General features: G+C 38.4%; 2 protein-coding genes across 2 annotated transcripts; one reads left to right on the top strand and one right to left on the bottom strand.

The window, feature by feature from the left end:
- Positions 1-1087: 1087 nt before the first annotated feature.
- LOC116214640 lies at positions 1088-2506 on the bottom strand. The gene is made up of 2 exons (XM_031550036.1): positions 1843-2506; positions 1088-1396 (listed from the first exon to the last, which is right to left on the bottom strand). The coding sequence occupies exons 1-2, from the start codon at positions 2326-2328 to the stop codon at positions 1355-1357; spliced, it is 528 nt and encodes a 175-aa protein (XP_031405896.1). The 5' UTR covers positions 2329-2506; the 3' UTR covers positions 1088-1354.
- Positions 2507-17559: 15053 nt separating this feature from the next.
- On the top strand, positions 17560-18253 carry LOC116213687 (ethylene-responsive transcription factor ERF096-like). The gene has a single exon (XM_031548717.1). It carries the CDS (start codon positions 17774-17776, stop codon positions 18251-18253), a length of 480 nt encoding a protein of 159 aa, XP_031404577.1. The 5' UTR covers positions 17560-17773.
- Positions 18254-20399: the final 2146 nt, after the last annotated feature.

The raw sequence follows: 20399 nt of genomic DNA, 5'->3' as shown, positions 1-20399 counted from the left end.
AAGCTTCAGAAACAAGCGGACTTCCCGATTTGAACTTGTCGAACCGAAGTAACCGGTCAGCTCAGCGACGTAAAAATGGGGATGGGTTTCGGCGCATTTTGAGGGTCCAACAGTTCCCTGTCATTCAATGAACTGAAGAAGAAAAACTAACTTTCCATCAACCAATCAATCAAACGTAACCTCTAACTCATCTGATACGTAATGGCCCACCACGGAGCATTTGGTATCCAAAGATTCTGTACATGAATATCGGAAAGCCCATCCGAACTAGTAATGTGGTCTATGTCAGCATATAGATCATAAGCGAGGAGAGTAAGGCAGTTAATTAAGAACGATCAAAATGCAACGACTCTCAAGTTCAAATGAAGCCTCGACAGTTCTCGATACTCTAGAACTCAGAGCATAAATCTGTTTTACGTGTAGCTAATTCTAGTAAAAGATCCAAGACTCTAACCAGCGAAAGAGAAAGCAAAGAGTAAAGCAACTAGTGTGGTCAATACGAAATCAATCAAGCTTTAGTTGTTCAAACATCAGATCCCCGACTTTACTACCAAAATTTGCTTAGGAGGCAGGATCAAATAACTGTTACAGCAGAAACATACTATCATGACCTTTCCTCCAACAACCTGCTCATACTCTTCGACAATCGAAACACAGTCCGATGAATGGTTAGACCTGACCACAAAAATATGAACATGAGTCACTCATCGAATTCCTGGAGTCAGGTATGAATTCTCCCCACTCTATGCAGCAGTTAGAAACAAGTCAGATTTCTCATATCGAAAGAAAAGAAAAGGGGAACAATAAATTAGCATAAGATGTTTATTATTCTTGACCTTTTTTTTTTTTTTTCCCTTTCACAGGGTATCTGCTCTTCGATCTAATGATTCATACTAGGACAAAACAACCCTACAATATCGAATAAAACAAGAAAACAAAATGCACCTTTGCGGAGTTTTTCACCTGAATAATTCCGATCGATGCTCCACTCTGCTCCCCACCTTTATCTTTTCTCAGGCGGGACACCGGTCATGATGAAGGTGGCACCTCAACCACCTTTTTCACACCCCACCCCCCCCCCCCCCCCCCCCCCCCCCCCCCTTCAAAACCAGACTCTCCTGCAATCATTCTATAGACTGGAGCCAGCTCGAGTATTTCATACACTCCGCACTATGGAAGGAAAACGGCAAAGCAAGCACACGGAACGAAAGCATATAACCTCCTAAAACCGGACTCGCCGAAACCATTTACAATGGGGCTGTCATTCGGAAAAAAAAGGGTAATCCTTTCAGTTGAGCTAACCTCCCATCTTCAATCATTCTCTTGAAAAACCAACAACCTATTCCCTTGCAAACTACTCCTGAACGATCTGATGCTCGAGCACTTCCGATTTGCTCTGCAGACAAATAAAGCAACCGAATTTCAGATGCCGATGACATCAAATCTCAGCATTGCAGGGAAAGCCTTGTCAAGTACGAAGAGACTAAAAGAACAAAAAAAAAACAAACAAACAAACAAGAACAAGAAGAAAGCAGACACTGTACTTCACGTTAACGACATGAAACAGAAACGGAGGCACCACCTAACTGAAATCGACTGTCGGCAAAATCCAATCCAATAACGTCGGAATCAATCAACAAATCCTTAAACAGAGCAACAGTTCATCTCAGACATGGCAAAACATAGGATCAAGCTGAATTAGGCTCAGGGGATCTCTTCGATGAATCGGGAAAAGTAGTATGAACTCGACATGGGAAAAGACAAAAGTCAAAGGTGGTTTTAATGATAAGCACGAACTCACTCACGTCCCTATCTACAACATCGATGATGACAGAACCGAACCTTGGAAGAGGAAGACAACTCGGCGATCATCACGGCGCCGTCGTGGAACCCGCCCAAGTCCTCGGACCTGACGGCGGTGCAATCGGGAGGCGTCTCGAAGAGCGAGAGCGAGAACTGCTTGAACACCACCCCGACGTCGAAGTAGATGATCCCGGAGCTGGGGATGTCGACGCGTATCTCCTTGACGGGGAACCAGAGGAAGAGCTCCTGGGCGGATATGCCGGAGAGGGCCCCGATCTGGCCGTAGCTGATCGTGCCGGAGACGTTCAGGTCGTAATGCAGCTCGCTCTCGAACTTGGCGTTGCAGGCCTGGTCGAGGTGCACCTCGAACCGGCCCCCCTCGTCGAATCTGAACTCCTTCACCCCCTTCGGCAGCAGCCCCATCGGCAGCCCGTGCGCCTTCAGCACATCATATATCGACGATACGGAAGCAGAGGAGTGCTGCAGTAGGGACGAGAGTAGAAGAGCGCAGAGAACTAAAAGCATGATGTCACCGCCAGGGTGTGCCTCCTCCTCCGCGGTGGTTGCAATGCTCCGGCGGCGGTGAATTCCCAGCGATCGGAGACGGAGAGGCAGAGGGTTTAAGGGGAGATTTTAGAGAGAGAGGGGGGGGAGAGAGAGAGTGTGAAGTGGGGAAGAGAGAGAAAGAGGGGAGACAGTGGTGCCAGCCTGAGGACAGAGGGCTTATCAATTATTGGTGGTGACTGGTGAGTTATGGGGCCCGCCACGTCGGACAAATAAGTAAAAACATGTTCCCATCGCCTACACGTAGATGTTGCGCTTCGTCAGCTTCCCACCAATGAGGGACCGCCACGTCGGCGGTCCAGTAGGCGCTTCCATTATTGGTCGGGTTGAGGTCGATCACGGGGTGGCGTTTCTAACGCGGCCAGGCCCGGGATATAATAAGAAGGAAATCTCAGTTACTCTCTTGGTACCACGTCGGTGATACTCCTCCGCGTTTTGAGATGGAGGAGCTTCTTCATGTTGGATCACGGGAATCGAGTGCTGGCACTCGAAGTTCAAAAGTTACAACGAATTGACGGTTGATCTCAACCGATTGATGGTGTGATTCCACGTTTTAATCGCTTGTGGGTGATGGTCTATGCCTCGGAATCTGCTATTTCGAGGAAAAGTGTTGGCACAAGAAAATTGGTGATTAAGATAACAACATGAAATCTGTAATCCTCTTCTGAAATTCTTTTCTTGTGAATTTTAGTCTGAATGGATCGGATGAATATATTATCACTATGGCTTGTGGGATTACAAGTCTTAGAATAGAAGATTCGGTGACTAAACCTAAATGGAGATTTTATTAATCTTTAATCAAATAGAGTATGAGATGCTTCCAAGGTTTTAAGCTTACCAACTGCCAGAGGAATGCATTTTTAGTGATGGATTAATGAATTATTCTGCTTTTTTGGAAGAAAATGTAGTCCACAAAGGAAATGATATTTATTTTTCTTTTTCCTTTTTTTTTAAAAATTTTTTTGGCATTCATAGACTTTGCTGGTTAAGTAGCAATTTAACTATCCTACCGAAAAAAAAAGTAGCAATTTAGTAAATCACTCGTATCAATCTTCCTTCTTTGAAAGGGAAAGAAGAGGGAAATTGGAGTATTTCCTAAACCACCCATCATTTTCTCTTGTATCCATCAAGAATTCATTATCATCGATCGCAATTTCAGGTTTTGTCACCACACTTCGATTCTATTAAGCAACTAAAAATCAAGGGCAGCATATATTCAATAAGCATGAAACACGCAAGTACTTAATATTCGTGAAACGGTCAAATTCGTAATATCCAAAAGAGAAAAAGATCTACAAAACTATGAAAATTTATAATTTAAAATAGAGTAAAGAAATAAAAACGAAAAAAGTGAAGACAAATAAGGTTTAGTATAATAAAAACATTCATCCTCTCCTCGGCTCATATCAATAGGTCAGAGTTCAATTCTTATGTGTGGACTTCCCGGATCTCTTTATGGCTCTCACGTTAGCCCCCAGAATCATATTCATAAGAAAATTAAAAAGAATAAATTGGAAAATAAAATTCTATTTTTGAGAGAGTAATTGAGGAAAATAAATAAGAAAAATTGATTTCTTACCCCGAAAAAAAGGGCTTTGATTGAAAATCCACGTAAGAAATTAGGTGAGACTTGATAGGTTGATTGGGGTCGGGGACAGGGCATGTGAGTGGTGGGGAGAAAGTAGTGGCGTGATCAATGATGATGATTTTGTCTTCACACGTATTAATAAGCCACAATAATTCAGCTTCATTGTAATATAAAAAAAATAGGTTGTTCTTTTTTAATAATACTTCAATTTCTCTTCGCAGATTTCTGTCGTATGATTTTATTTTCTAATCTCTATTTAATATCAATTTATCGATAATTATGAATAGAAACAGTTTTAGGTCAACTAATGTTAATAGATTAGTTCGGATTAACCGCAGTTGGTCCAACAACTTCCTCCCTAACACATTCATTAGCACGGGAACAAAATAATTAATACTCAGCAATCGCCACAGTACCTCGTGAGCATAATGTAGTTTGAAGGGCATTCATTACGAGGGAGATACGATTAGATTTGCCTAAGTCTGCGCGACACTTAATGTGCCCCAATATCCAATGAAAGTGCATATTTGTATGTAGGGTCGACTGATAAGAACCATTGATTTGCCATTTAAATGCTTCCGTGATGCTTTCAATGTGCGTCGTGGAGGTCTTGCCCCTCAAAGGGATCGATCCTTCACTCAATGAGCCAAATCGCACTTTCGGAGATATGATGACCTAGTTGGGAGTAAGGCAGTTTGGTGCACGCAATATATTTCCAGCAATAAGATCTCTCTATAGCGATAGCATCACTAATGACAATTTTGTCGATAGCCGAACAATATTATGTGGATGAACGATTATACACTGATGAGTGATGACATGCTACCTATGAGAATAGACCCATTCATGCGTTTAGTACTATACAACTTGAATTTTTTAGGATACTATATTGCATATTTATGTAAATATAGAATTTGAGCTATAATATTGCACTATAGTATCATGAGAATCATATGCATTCTTTTGTATTTAATATGACGTGTTTTATGGTATATATATCTCAAAGATTTTTTTTTCTGGTCGATTTTGATTGTGCATAGTCAGGTGCAAACAGTTGATGAGAGTTTTTTTTTTTTTTTACAATTAATAGTTTGAAAAAATTGTTGCACTTGCTTATGAACCAGGGACGTTGGAATCGGTTGAAAACCATTTTAATGGGTACGTTTTTCAGGTAGGTCTAAGCATAAAATCAGTAGGTTCCGAACAGAAAGTCAAGCATCAATAGAAATATGTTATTATTCCAGTTCAATATCTAAAATTTGTATAAATTATAAATAATATGTTTATAATATTTTATATGGTTCAGCACTTCTTTTATACTTAAGTTGATACAAATTAAATCTAAGTTTTGAATATTTTACCTCAATTCCTTTCGCTAACATTTTATTCCAATCAATTATCTACTTAATATCTAATTGGTTAACAATGGTTGAATGATACTTACAAATCCTGCCTCTCCTATTATTATTATTTCCTTCCTTATTCCTCTACTTCGCCGCAACGTCCAAAATTTGAGTTTTTTAAAGAGAAAATAGAATAGGTTCCAAAGGACTACTTAAAACTTGTGATATTATACATGTTTCAAGTACTATCTGGATCCACTAAATTGTGAGTAAGGTCTGGATCTAAAATATAGAAATTAATTTAATATAAGGTAGGGTCCAGGTCTTGTAGAATTTTGTACTTTATAGGAGTACCTGATATGCACATCCCTAGTATGAACAACATCGCCGTAGTATATCTGGACGAAATCAGCAATTTATCCGTCTTCAGAAGAACTTCCATCAAATGAATTACCTTCTGACATGTAGGCTATTGACCAGATCCTTTTTGAAAAATATGTTTTTATAAATGGATAATTATATATTTGATACTTTAAATTTCGATATTTTTCTATTTTAGTCTTTATTTTATTTTTTTTATCGCTTAGATCTTATATCTTTTAATACTTTTTTATTTTAGACATTTTCATTTTTCTTGATTTGTTTTCATTAAATACCTTTAATTACTTTTTTTTATTTTTGTCCTATTATTAGATTTTTTATTAGAAAAGATTTTAATTTTAGTTTTCAATCTTTTAAAATTATTCTTTTATCTTAATTCTTTTTTATTCAATTTTTTCTTAACATTAATTTTTTTCTTATACTTTCACTACTAATAATGCCGGTATTAGCGAGGGCAGGATCCCTCGCTAATGAAGGTTTAGCGAGGGATCCGTATCTCTCGCTAAAATGATCCTCGTTAAACTTAGCCGTTGCACCTTGCACATCCGCCCCTCACCCGTTTCACGCTAATATCCTTAACCGTTAAGCTAATCAAATTTCACTTGTCATTCTACTGCACTTAAATGTATTTATATTACTTATGCTTTTACGTTATATTAATATTATTTATTTTTATTTCCATAAATACCAAAGACATTTCATGTTACAAACCTAGTCCACGAAACTATAATACTATAAGTTTAATTTGTTAATTAATTTTCAAATATTTATAATTAGAATTTTCATTAGAAAATTTAAAAGTAAAATAATGATATTTTTTCATGTGCACAATATATATATATATAATTGTTTCATAAATTTACTTTTAGTAAAATATATCAAGATCCCTTAATAATTTTAATAAGTATACATTATTATTTATATATAATTACTATTTAATAAAAATACATTATTATATATAAATTACGTCATCGAATTCCATCGAATAATTTAAGCTTATAGTAATTGGTTACAATTTGGGTATAATATCAATTTAATTGATGGGATAAGCAAACTTAGTTATAAAATATATTTTGGTTTTTATACAAAATTATAACTAATAAATTTCGAAAATATACATAAATGTAACTAAAAAAAAAACATAAACAGTATATATATATATATATATATATATATATCGAATTATAGCCTTCTACATATATCCGGTGATATATATCACCGAATTGATCTAGATTGGGGAAGACAACGTGTGAGAGGGATTTTAATTTTCTTTTTTTAATTAGGATGGCAGATCTCTCACTGACATGGATTAATTTTTTTAATTATTTTTATGGATTAGCGAGGGATCTGATCCCTCGCTAAGCCCTCCCTAATCTATCAGTAAAATGTTTTGGCAGATTATTGATGGATTAGCGAGGGTCACTTGGCTAGGGATTCGATCCTTTGCTAAGTCCCTCGCTAACTGCTTGTATTTTAGTAGTGTTCCACCATTCATATTCACATAAAAATACTCACATGAAATTTTTGAAATTTATAAAAAAAAATTATTATGAAAATTCTAAAAATAAAATAAAATCTACCAAAATATATTTGGAGATGGAAGATAGTTTATTGAAAGAGAGAAAGAAGGCGGTAGCCAGTATGGGATGGAGTCGGGTACCACCATCATAAAAGAGATCACCTTAGGCTTGTACCTCCATCCACGATTACACTTTGCGAAGTCATTCGATGCGGGGTTGGGGCCACCAATCGGCGATATCGATCCCTCCACCGAAGTCGTCGGCGTCCTCCGTGGGTACCGGCTACTTCGGTGGAGGGGTCTAGGTCGCCGATTGAAGGTCCCGACCCCTCATTCCCTTTCGATTTTCTTTATAAGACTAAAATGAAACAAAATAGAAAGTTTAGGATATGAAGATAAAAGAAAAAGATTTAGAACCGAAATGATTAAGGTAGTGTTTGGATTATGAGCAATGCTCACCTCAACTCCATCCAGTTTCCTACCCGACAGAATTAACTCAGCGTTTTCAAAGCAATGGGTCCCAGTAGCACAACGATAGGTCAAAGTTAGCTTCTCCACAAAAGACCATTCGAAGGCAAGCAACTTGCTAAGAAACGTCAAGCTCTTCCTCCTTCGAAGCATCGGTAGGGTTGGAAACGGAGAGGAAATTGCCTGTAGGAATCTCAAAGCGAGGGCCGAAACTCCCGATTGGTGAGTGGGTTCCGTCAATTTCATGAATTACTGACCTCCATTCCGTCAATTCCATCGATTCCTCACTGCCTTTCTGTCAATTTTGTCGATTTCACAGACTGTGCGTCCGCGACGAGCAACGGGCAAAGGAGCTGAATTACACAGTGAAAATGGGAAATTATCAGGAGTTATTCGCGGAGAACTGTGCTGTGGCACGCGTTGTCTGATCTCCCGAATAATCTTCTATTGTAGGGGCCCCCTCTGACTGCTCTTCAAGGATGACTCTGCTCCTTTAAGAAGAGATGGACTGGATTTTGGAGAAGCATCCGCATTTCAGGTATGTTCCATCGACCTCTGTCTCCTTTTGTGCTTCTCGTTTGAAGATTTCTGTGTTTTCTTCGATTGGCTGCTCATTGGAAGCTCTGATGCGATGAAATTATTCATTGAATACCCTGAAAGCTCAATTCCAACTCAGTTTCCTAGTTTTCTTGTCAAGACTGTGATTGCTTTTGCTCTTGCGTGTTATAGAACTTGCTAAAACCTGAATGAGTTGTTACTGATTTTGTTGCGAAATTGTCCTGGTAGAGAAGTTGGTTGCTTGTTCAGACGACTACAGATTGCTGCGCATTTGTTGCGAAATTGTCACTGTCATTCATTCTATTTTGCCTGTTCTTTGTCTGAACGAAAAGATGCACCTACTGCATGCATCATGGCTCGGTGTCAATGTTTTTAGTCAAGCCTGTGATTGCTTTTCCTCTCTGCTGTTATACAGCTTGCTAAATCTTGGATGAGCTGTTAGTTATTTTGTCTCGAAATTGTCCTGGTAGAGAAGTTGGTTGCTTGTTCAGACGACTACAGTTTGCTGCGCATTAGTTGCGAAATTGTCAGTGTCATTCATTCTGTTTTGCATGTTCTTTGTCCGACCGAAAAGATGCACCTATTGCATGCATCATGGGTCAGTTTCAATTTGTTTAGTTTGGCCTATGATTGCTTTTCCTCTCAAGGACATACAGCTTGCTAAATCCTGGATGAGCTGTTAGTTATTTTGTTGCGGAATTGTCCTCGTAGAGAAGTTTGTTGCATGTCTTAGAACATACTGCTGCGCATTTATTTTGCCTTTATGATCAGTTTGAAAGTGTTTATTCACGACTGTGCTTTGCCTTTGCTCTCTGCTGTTATACAACTTGCTAAATCCTGCATGTTCTATTACTGATTATTTTGTTGCGAAATTTACCTGGTAGACAAGTTCGTTGCTTGTCTTAGAACCAACTGCTGCGCATTTATTTTTTCCCAAATAGTTATAGGCGATCATTTTTGCATTATGTTTATGCTGAAAGGTCAGTTTGTCTATCATTCATTGTGTTTTGCCTTGTCTTTGTGGAAGTTCTGCTCCACGAACTACATGCATCATGGCTCTAAAGGGGGAAAATATCATCGAATGGAGTGATGAAATGGACTTGGCTTTCCTAAACGTAATGCTTGAGAAGCAGAGAAGAACACACACTACAACATGGAAGACCAATGCTTGGAAAGAGATCACAGCTGAAATGATGAATCTATTTCAGGATAAGCAACTGTTTTTGCATAAGGTTAAGGACAAGTACCAAAGAATGAAGACAAATTTCACTCGCTTTTCTGAAATAGTGAAGCATACAAGTGTCCGGTGGGATGCAGACATAAACACCGTCACAACCAACCCAGATGTTTGGGATATGTTTATAAAGGTACATGCAATTACTTTTTTGCCTCGGCTGTTATTGTTGTTTTGAATGAATTGTCACTGATCTCCTTCGAGCAATGTCGTACTTCTTTGTACAGAAGAACATGGCGTACAAGACTTTCCAGAGCAAGGGCTGCAAGCACTACGATTTGCAGAAGCAACTGTTTAGTTCTTCCGTGGCTACCGGTGCTCTTCGCATATCCTCGACCGATCCACCTCCAACTTTAGAAGAAGAACGCCGGTTAAATGAGGAATTCTTATCTAGGGGGAAGGGAAAGCAAAAACAACATGTCGATCTCGAAGAAGGCTTCGACGAGAGTGACGACCCCGCCCATGTTGAACAACCCATTCTAACCGAGTCTCGACGTCGAGTGCCGAAAAGATCTCAAAGTAAGAGCTCACAAATGCCGGAGTGCATGGATATATTCAGGGAGAGTTTCACAAAGAATCTACAGGACACCCCACCGTCGGCAAAGAAAAGCAAGTCGGTATCTAGCCCTGAGAAACCTGAGAAGAATAGCATTGAGGAAACCCTCAATGAGTTGGCTAAATTGGAATCGAGAATCCCTCAATCCTTGTTTGTGAAAGCGGGCAAAGCACTCCTTGATCCGAGCTCCCGAAGGCTTTTCATGTGGTTCAAGGAGGAGTCACGAATGGAATGGATATTGCAGCGGGATCATCTTTGAAGCAACCGTGATTAGATCTTTCTTCTTCTTCTTTTTTCGAAAAACAACGTTTTTTTATTTTTCCTGACTGAACTCGTACTGCTGATGTTTGTTATGTGTGTTTGCTTATGCTGATGAGTTTTTATTTTATGTGTGTGTTGCATGTTATTGTGTTATGATTATAATTGAATTGTTTCACTATTAACGATATATTCATGAATTTATTTCCACAGTTATTGGCGATCATTTGGCAAACAGTATGTCTCGTAATGGCACGTCTTCATCCAATGACAATAACCCCGGAGACAACGAGAATGAACGTAGGCAATGTATGTTCTACTCCTTTATGATGCAATATGATCAGATGGAAAATCCCGTTCCACGGAACTTGCCGTGTAGAAATTCTGCACTTCAAGGACGACAGTATATTGTTGAACTATTAGGGAGTGACGTCTGGTGCTTCGAAAGCTTCAGAATGGAACCACACGTGTTTAGAAATCTATGCGACACATTGCGGTTGCGCTGTGGCATCACAAATACTAGAAAATGTATTACCGTAGAAGAGCAAGTCGGCATGTTCTTGTTGGTTATTTCACACAGTATGCGATTTTCAATGGTGGCGGAAATGTTTCAGCATTCGAAGGAAACGGTGTCACGAGTTATCAAAAAAATTGCACGCGGAATACAAGAAGTATCCGCCGATTTTATAACACCGCGGAACGTTCTTGTCTAGTCGGAAATTGAAAATGATGAAATGTGGGGCTTATTTAGGGTATGTTATTTGATAATTTCATACTGTATACAACTGTTTTTTGTATACTATTTGAGGTATATGACATCTTATGCGTTTTTGATGCAGCATTGTATTGGAGCTATCGATAGAACCCACGTCGCTGCATGCGTGCCACAGGCGAACATAGTACCTTATCGCGATCGTAATGCCGATATATCACAAAATGTATTGGTTTTTTGTTCACACGACATGATGTTTACATATGTGATGACGGGTTGGGAGGGTTCCGCACACGATTCAAGAATATTTGCAGACGTTGCGTCACTGGAACGCTTTCCAGCACCGCGTGGTCGTGAGTGTTTGGTTATACATTTGTTTGTTTATAAGAAATTGCAAGCCTAAATTAGTTATCTTTAATTTTCCTTTTGTTCTTTGCAGGACAATATTTATATTGTTGATGTAGGGTTTTCAAATATATCGGGATATTTGGCTCCATACAAGGGAGAACGGTATCACCGGAGCGATTTTCCTTGGCATAATCCACCAACAACGGAAAAAGAGCTATTCAACCAGCGCCATGCGTCAGTGCGTAATGTCATCGAACCGTTACTTCGGTATTTTGAAAAAAAATATTCGCCATACTGAGTTCAATGACCAACTTCATACTGTATACACAAGGACAACTTGTCCTTGCGTGTTTTGTTTTGCATAATTTTATACTCTGTAATAATTACCATGACATATTATTTATGGAGTACGACGACGCGTGAGCAGATTACGATGAATTTCGCAATCCGCCAGTACAAGAAGGAAATAGAGTAGATGTAGACATGAATAGCAACGAAATGAACAATGTACGCGACCGTATTGCTACTCGATTATGGTTTGCAAAGAGAGAATGACGATGACATGCATTTAGGTGTTGGCGATTATGATTGTGTTAATTTTTATTATGATGTGATAATGATAGTGTAAGCATTATATTAAAGAAAATGAATATAATTGGGGTTTTTGTTTGTTTGACCAATAATGGGGCCCACCCTCAAGCTTATTTACATATATTTTTGTCTTTTTTCTATAATTGAGTTGAGTTGAATTGAACATTGTTTCAAATCCAAACAAACCCTAAAAAGTTAAAGATTGAGGACTGAAAATGGGAAAAAAAAAATTAACATCGTAATCCCCTATGTCTAATGGAGTGCACCACATGATGGCTAATTGTCCCTAATAAAAACACATCGTGCAATTTGTCCCGATCTCAAATCACAATATGAGTTTTTGTACTTTTTCCAATTTTAAAATGTCATGTGGGCATTTTATGAGAATTCGAGGGGTAGAACCATAGGAGTATAAGAAATAAAACGTTTAATATTAAAAGAAATTGAACAAATTAAAAGAATTAGGATAAAAAATAGCTTAAAAAAATTGAAGACTAAAGTTAATATCTTTTATAAAAAAATCTCTGATAAAATTATAAAAATAGAAAAGTAATCAAAAATATTAGATAAAAATAAATCAAGAAAAAGGCAAAGAACTAAAACAATAAAATATTTAAAAATGTAGGATCTAAACAATAAAAAATGAAAAAAATGAAAAAAATATGAAAATATCCAAATTTAAAGGACCAACTATATAGATTTCCCTTTTATAAATATTAGCAGTGATAGGCCGAATTAGATCGTGTCAATATATTATCCGATTCTTCTATTTATAAACCATAATAATGGACCTTTTTTCTGAACATAAACCATAATGGACTTAATATTTTTTTCCTCAAACAATATTGATGATCATTCATCGATATCCAAATAGATACATCGATCCACTGCAAAAGCAGGTACAAAGAAAAATACCCAAGCACACATGAATTATAAATGCATGACACTTTGTTGGTCCGCCGGGTAAACTGTAAAGAAAAATAGACTTAAAAATCCACAATAAGTAAGAACATTATAATTGTAATAAACCATCATGAAATCACAAATCCCGATCAACTACATTCCTGCGACAATACACCACGAATCCCAGTGAAAATCGAGAAGAGGGATCTTTAGTTCAATTCGTTAATTCATGGTGAATTTCTATTTCCGATAGAGGAAAATACTAAAACACTACATATGAATTACAAGAACACGACACTTGATTGGTTCGTCGGGCAAGATACAAAGAAAAATATACTTAAAAATATCATATCAAGTAAGAACATTACAATGTGGCAAGCTATCATAACATCAAGAATCCCAGTCAACTATTTTCTTACAACAATACAAACTTAATGAAAACCAAGAAAGGAAATTCTCGGTCCAGTCTATTAATCCATGATGAATTTCTATTTTCTGTTACAGGAGATAGAGTGAGAATGATGCCTTAGGTCAGTATCCGAGCACAAGCTCCTATCACTCATTGCAATTCTCAAACAGTCAAATCGAGAAATCTATAACTCCATCGGTTTTTGAACCAATCAATCAATTTTAATCGACCTATCCCTAAACTAGCAGCTCCTTCTATCGGTTCAAAATGGCAACCGTCAATAGGAAAGCTGGCCCTGTTCATATTAATAACTAAAAGGAAAGCCACAAAAATTGATTCGAACAGGGAGAGGAAGATCAAAACTGATCAGAATCGCAATCCTTGTCATGATGGAGGGGATACTGTCGCTGAAAATTGTGGCGGGAAGATCGAGGACAAGAAGCTACCACAAGAGAGGAGAAAAATGGTCTGGTCTATGAGATGGGAGGTGGAGATCACCCCGGGTCTAACCCGAAGAGGACACTGCGGGTCGGTCATGAACTCGACCCCAACCTGACCCGAACCTAGCCCGACCCGAATGACAATAGCAGCTCATCTCCACCGTCAGAACCGGCCGGAATGCCGGACAGAGGGAGCGCAACCTCCGGGAGGGAGCAGAGGCCGCCGCCATCGAAGTACACCACGCAGCCGATTGGAAAGGAGGAAGAGATGGCCGCTGTCACAGACCGGAAAGCCCACTTTACCTATCCCACAGTCTGAGTTGCCATGGTGAGGTCCCGTCGCACCGTGAGGAAGCTACCGGACCTGAACCACCATGGTGAAGAAGACCACCGGACGGAGAAAGATGGGCTCAAGGCGTCGAGAAGGAGATGGTGACGCCCTCACCGCATGGGAGTCGGACGTAATCACTTCACTACATTGTTGTTACCCATCTGAAAAAAGACGGAAAAAGAATGGAGGGAGAGGGCATCGAGAAAACTAAGACCACGAGAGGGTAGAGGAGGGACTTAGCTTCCCGATGACGGAAGTGATGGTGCCCGACGCGCCCGACGGAAGTCAGACACGCCGGGCAAAGTGGCTGAAATGAGGGTTTCAATAGGTGGCAGAGAGGGAGGGGAAGAGCTGGGGAGAGAGAATAGGAAATCTATTTACATTATTATATTAATGATCATTCCGAGGCGGAGCGACGAGAGATCTCTATTTATGTAATGGGAGTCGATACGTCAGCATTTTGTTAAGTTTAGGAACATTTGATTTAGTGTCTTTTCACATCCCTACATTAAGCACGCATGCATTCATCTTAATTATGTATGTAATTTTCTAATTAATATTATCAAATGAGCTCATCCACCCCATTTCCTTCTCCGTTTCTCTGCTTCTTTCTCACACATTTACCTTTACCGTGGCTGCACGAAGGATCTCATCGCTGCTCATTTAACTTGTCCATGGTTGCTCGGAGGACCTCATTGTTGCTCTCCGGCTCTGTCGCTTCTACCACCGCTACCGCCTCCGCCCGTGCTTTGCTGTCTCGAAGTGCTACTTCACGGATAAAAAAAGTTATTATGATCTTTACGGTGTTTTGTTTGATGGGTCTGGATTGGTTGTTCGAGTTAATCTGCGATATCATTATCTTTTTTTTTCTTTTCATAAGGGAAGCTCATCGAGGCTTCATTCATCGGGTTTAATTCGACGAATATGATTTCTTCAGTGATAAGGAACCACAGCACCGCCGCAGTCCTGAAGGAGTCGACAAGCCCGAGTGTCTTCGTGAACTACTCTCAGCTCTTGATTAGTGGCAAGTTTGTCGATTTGGCATCAGGTTGGTTTTCGTGGTCGATTTGAATTTTTTGAACAATACGTTATGCCATACTATTGCAGCATATTGACCATGGAGGAAATTTGAATTTTTTTATGAATTCTTTACATTTTATATAGAAGGATTGAGCTATTCCATTTGTGACTTTCCTTGTTATGCTAATTCTCTATTACCAAAAGAACATCGCAAGAAAAAGAGAGAGAACTAAATTAGAGACGTATAATTAATCATTTCCTTTCAGATGTTGATTTTTCTTTCTTCTCACTTGAGAAAAAGAGAAAGAACCAAATCAGAGACCTATAATTAATCAATTCCTTTGTTGATTTTCCTTTCTTCTGACTTAGATTCAGCTGTTTGGGAAGAATTGTAATTTCCTTTGCTGGCTTCTTCAATATGAAGGACGAGGCAAAAGTTTCGTTGAATTTGTTGTTTGACTTAATTTTCTGCGATGTTTCATGTACTGTATATAACATATACATGGAATATACATAGAAAGAAAATAAACAAGAAAGCATTTATATATGTTTGGTTGTGAGAGTTGAGTTGAGTTGAGTTTTGGTTTTAATTTGTTTGTAATGATTGTATTATTGAATTATGAGAAAAGGTGTAAAAAAATAATTAATAGTTGAGAGAACGTAATGATTAAATAATGATTGTGTTGTTGAACTATGAAAAAAGTAATGAATAGTTGAGAGAATTTAATATTAAAAATTAAATTGAATTGTTAAAAAAAATTTTAAAAATGAAAAAAATAATGATTGTGATGTTGAAATGAAGATAAGTGGAGTTGAGTTGAGTAAAATTAAAAAATTTTTAAAAATCAAACACACAGATATGAAAGAATGATCACCGGATAAATGAATTAGGAAGTCGTCCAAAATCTTAATTTATCATGTGTTCTCAATATGGGAAAGATGGGAGCAATTCACGTGGGAGCAAGTCGAGCTATCCTCAAATTGATTTTGCTCGATTTATTCTCACATTGATTTCTTTTTCGATTATTCTTCAAAATCCCATCTTGATCTTTCTGATTATTCTCCAAAATCCTATTTTGTTATAGTGAGTGCTCAAATTGATTGCTTTCCTATTATTCTTAGAAATTTTGGTCTTGATCTTCCCAATTATTCTCCAAAATCCTACCTTGATTAACTTCCTAAATGAGTGCTTAGATAGTTTGCTTTCCAGATTATTCTTCCAAATTTTGTTCTTCTTCATTTGACACTTTGTCTCTGCTTAATCCTTTCTTTTCCTTGAATGTTGCTATCTGTCCTTACCATCTAATCCCAATTCATGAACTATACCATTTAATTTTTTTTCCTTGAATGCCTTGATTACATTCGCTAGCAATATCGATGCATGTCCAGCTTGCTTGTACTATTTGATTTTGGTGGTTTCGTACCCTTTAAGGCTAGTTTTAGTAGGCCGGTTTCGTTTCTTTACGACTGTAGTGACTATGTTAATTGTGTGAATTTGATTGTCAAATTATAACTACTTAAGCAATATACATAGTAGAGATAACAGAATGACATTTATTATATTTCTTTGAATAAAATTTCAGGTAAAGAAATCCATAAAGTTACAGTTTCATCATTTCATGGTGCTCTGTTCGATTATTTTGCTTAACAAACTCCCATCAAATGGGAACAAATATAGGAAAGAAGAGCATAATGTGAAGGAGCTCTCTGGTGCTATTTATAAAATGCAAGTTGATTTCGAATCGATCGAGAAGTTGACTGCGGAAGTCAAAATCGATGCTGGTTGCTATAATGGTTTTCCTTGAAATGTTACTATTCATTTCACTATTATGTATGATAGCTTCGCTATAGAGCTTTTATCTTATGGATAGAAGATAAGTAAATCCGATTTGTGCTTGGATAACTTTGGGGTAACCTATCAAAAATTGCAGATGATATGGGCCGTTAATGTTTTTGGATTTTCAATTGAGTTATTTGAAAATTGGAGGTGTTTGTGAAATCCCTTCCTCTCTCTTCATTTCCCTTGACTCAAATGAATGGATCGAGATCGCGCCATTAAATGCCCAATTTTTTTTTTATAATATCTCATTAATTTGTTCTTGAATTTGGTCTGTCTTTTGTGCATGCATATACCCTTCTTAAGTTTTTCATGTCTAATTAAGTTGCATGATATTTAATTTTTTTGTCCAATATCTTTTTGGAAAGATTCATAGCAAGCATATACCCTTTTTAAGTTTTTCATGTCTAATTAAGTTGCATGATATTAATATTTTTTTTAAAAATAAAATATCGTGCGAATGCCCACGCAGTGTGCGGGTTAGAAGACTAGTAAGCTAAGTAACTTGGCCTCGAAGTAAATACTGTTCTCAAATTGGCATCTGGCACGAACACAAAATTCCAGCAGAGCATTGACGGGGACAAACGCATGCCATCCCGTCAGCAGAACATCAGCCTACAGCAGAACACCCAACAAAAGGAATGTCCAAATGTAATTTCTCTGACGGCTAGTCCGTCTAGAAATCTTCCGCCACCTCCACGTGAAAGAAACCCCCCGACCGCCATTTAACGCCCTCCCCGGATCGATCAAATCTCCCCTCCTCCTCCTCCTCCGCTCGACCTCCCCAAAGGCCAATATCCTATCTACATACGCGCACACACGCACACATATATATAAATATATTCGGGTCTTACCCGATAAAATAAAACCAACCCATTCGGGCATAAAGTAATTGAATCAGACACACGTGATGGAGAGACATTCGGGAGGGAGAGGGAGAGGACGTTCTCCGTCCGAGCCGCGGTACCGCGGGGTGCGGCGGAGACCGTGGGGAAAGTTCGCGGCCGAGGTACCTGACCCTTCGAGAAATGGGGCCCGCCGCTGGCTCGGGACCTTCGACACGGCCGAAGAAGCGGCACGGGCGTACGACCGTGCTGCATTTGCCATCCGGGGACGTCACGCAATCCTCAATTTCCCGAACGAGCACCAGTACCTCGGCGAGCAAGGTTCGTCGCCTGCTCTCGCTGGCGGCGCCAATGCTTCTGCGTCTTCTTCGTCGGTGTCCTCCTCCTCTGCCCACTTCTCGGGCACTTCGGGTGGCATCGAGGCTGGCAGTAGATCATCAGGCAATGAGGGTTCGTCATTAACTAGGGAAGTTATCGAGCTCGAGTATCTTGACGATAGCTTGCTAGAAGAAATGCTCAAAGAGGAGGACGACCGCAGGAAGTGATAATTAAAATTTAAAAAAAAAAAAGGACCGTCGAGATATTGATTAATTAATCATCCACGCTGAATAAAAGGGTCTGCACCAACAGTATTAAGTGTTATAAAAAATGTATAATCCAATTGTCAGATTTCGAATTTTGAAAATTTTGGTTTCCAAATAATGTCTATCAATCCGAGGTATCATTACAAATTCGCTTGGTTTTTGAGAGAACGAACTCTCATTGGACACCCGACATTCCCCTTCTTCTAGAAAACTGATCCGTGACGCACTTTTCTTGAATCTAGATAATACGAATTTGTGCCCGCTTGCATTTTTAGGCTGCTCTCTACCGTTTGGACGGCGCCATATTGGATAAAGCCTGGCCCAGTGGTCCATATTGGGCCTAATTTGAGGTCAATTCGAATATGCACGTTTATTGTTGCCATAGCCTATGTTAAGGCTAGGCCAGGAGTGAGAATCGATTTAAAATGGATAAATCTCGTCGTACAACACGATATTTTAAAATTTTTCATTACATAACACATATCGTATTAATTTCACCAAATTGCACGATATTTTTAAATTTTTTCATGGCATAGCATGACGTCAACTTTCTATCAATTCCTTAATAGAGAGCTGATGTGGTCGACATTGTGGGCCCATCCTTGCACAACTAGACTTTTTGTGGCCCCATTGGCTTCTTCCCATGATATAAAATGTGCAAGTGGTGAAATTAATACTATATATGCTACACTGTGAAATTTTTTAAAATTTCGTGTTATACAGTGAAAAAATTAATACTATATGTACCATAACGTCGGCCACATCAGCTCTCTGTTAGGGAATTGACGCCGCGCTATACAATGAAAAAATTTCAAAATGTCGTACAATTTGGTAAAATTAATAAGATATGTATTATGTGATGAAAAATTTCAAAATATTGTATTGTACGAGAAAATTAATCCATTAAAAATTTATTATACAAAAACATATGTTCATGCTACGTAATTCTCACCACATGGTCTGGGAATATAGAATATCGGATAGCATGCTAAGCATGTGAATGACGAGCCATGATATCGTTCCCTTCTCACGAGTAATTCTATTTTTTTTTTTATTTTACTGAAGAAACTATTGTATTCAGGCGGAATGAGCAATTATAATTGTTTACTAAGACAAAAAATAAAAGACGGAGGCAGATGAGGACGGTCCGGTGTCCCATTGCCTTCTCATGCAATATATTCATGTTCTAGTCCATATCTTATTAATTTACCTTCTCTTTTATTATTTATTTCGAGAAAATTTTAAAATAATTTTATCTCAAAGAGTAAACTATCAATTTGATTCCTGATGTTTCAAGCAGTCATCAATTTCATCGAGAGAGGGGGGAGAGGGCAGATCGTTGCCCCTTGCCACGACCGCATCCTCCCATGAGGGAGGTTGCCAGGAGAGGGGCTCACGATCTGCCCCGCTCTTCCCCTCTCTCTCTTTTGCAAAAGGAGGTCACCAGAGAAGTAAGGTCCTCCAATGACCTCCCCGATGGGCGGAGGTAGCCGGGAAAGGTGGGGCACAATATTGGCCCGTCCCCCTTCTTTCTCCTTAAAAATATACCAATTTTTTTCATTCTTTAATATTTTATTTAATGTCGTTAGAGGTTAGTTAACGGTAAGGACTAAAATGATAGACAGATTGTGACATCGGGGATTTTATTTATGACAATGAAACATTGAAGATGAAATTGATAGTTGCTTGAGACGTCGGGGACCATATTGATAGTTTGCTCTATCTCAAAATAATGCGGTGATATTTTTTTACGCAAATATATGAATCACTATCCATGTACTTATAAATTCATTTTTTCTATTTTATAATATTCAGTTAGTATTTTTTTATTACTACGTTTAGAGTTATGATAATGAACGAATTTCTTTTCTACCGAGATTTTTCTTTTATTTTTTGCGATGCTCTTTGCGAGGGAGACTCATTATATGTTGTAGGATAGAATGTCTTTCTATAAAATGACAATATGGAAATTTTACCAAGAAAGAAAAAAGATCAGTTTCAAACTTTCGCAAAATCTCTATGGGTGATCTTTGCTATCTATAAAAAGAATGGCTATAATAAAAAATGGTATAGTGCACTAACGCATGTTCTCGCTTAATAATTAGGT

This window comes from Punica granatum, chromosome 7 (assembly GCF_007655135.1).
Source record: "Punica granatum isolate Tunisia-2019 chromosome 7, ASM765513v2, whole genome shotgun sequence".
Classification (NCBI taxonomy): domain Eukaryota; kingdom Viridiplantae; phylum Streptophyta; class Magnoliopsida; order Myrtales; family Lythraceae; genus Punica; species Punica granatum.
The sequence above is the reverse complement of the archived record's forward strand: the minus strand, read 5'-3'. Positions and strand labels throughout refer to the sequence as shown.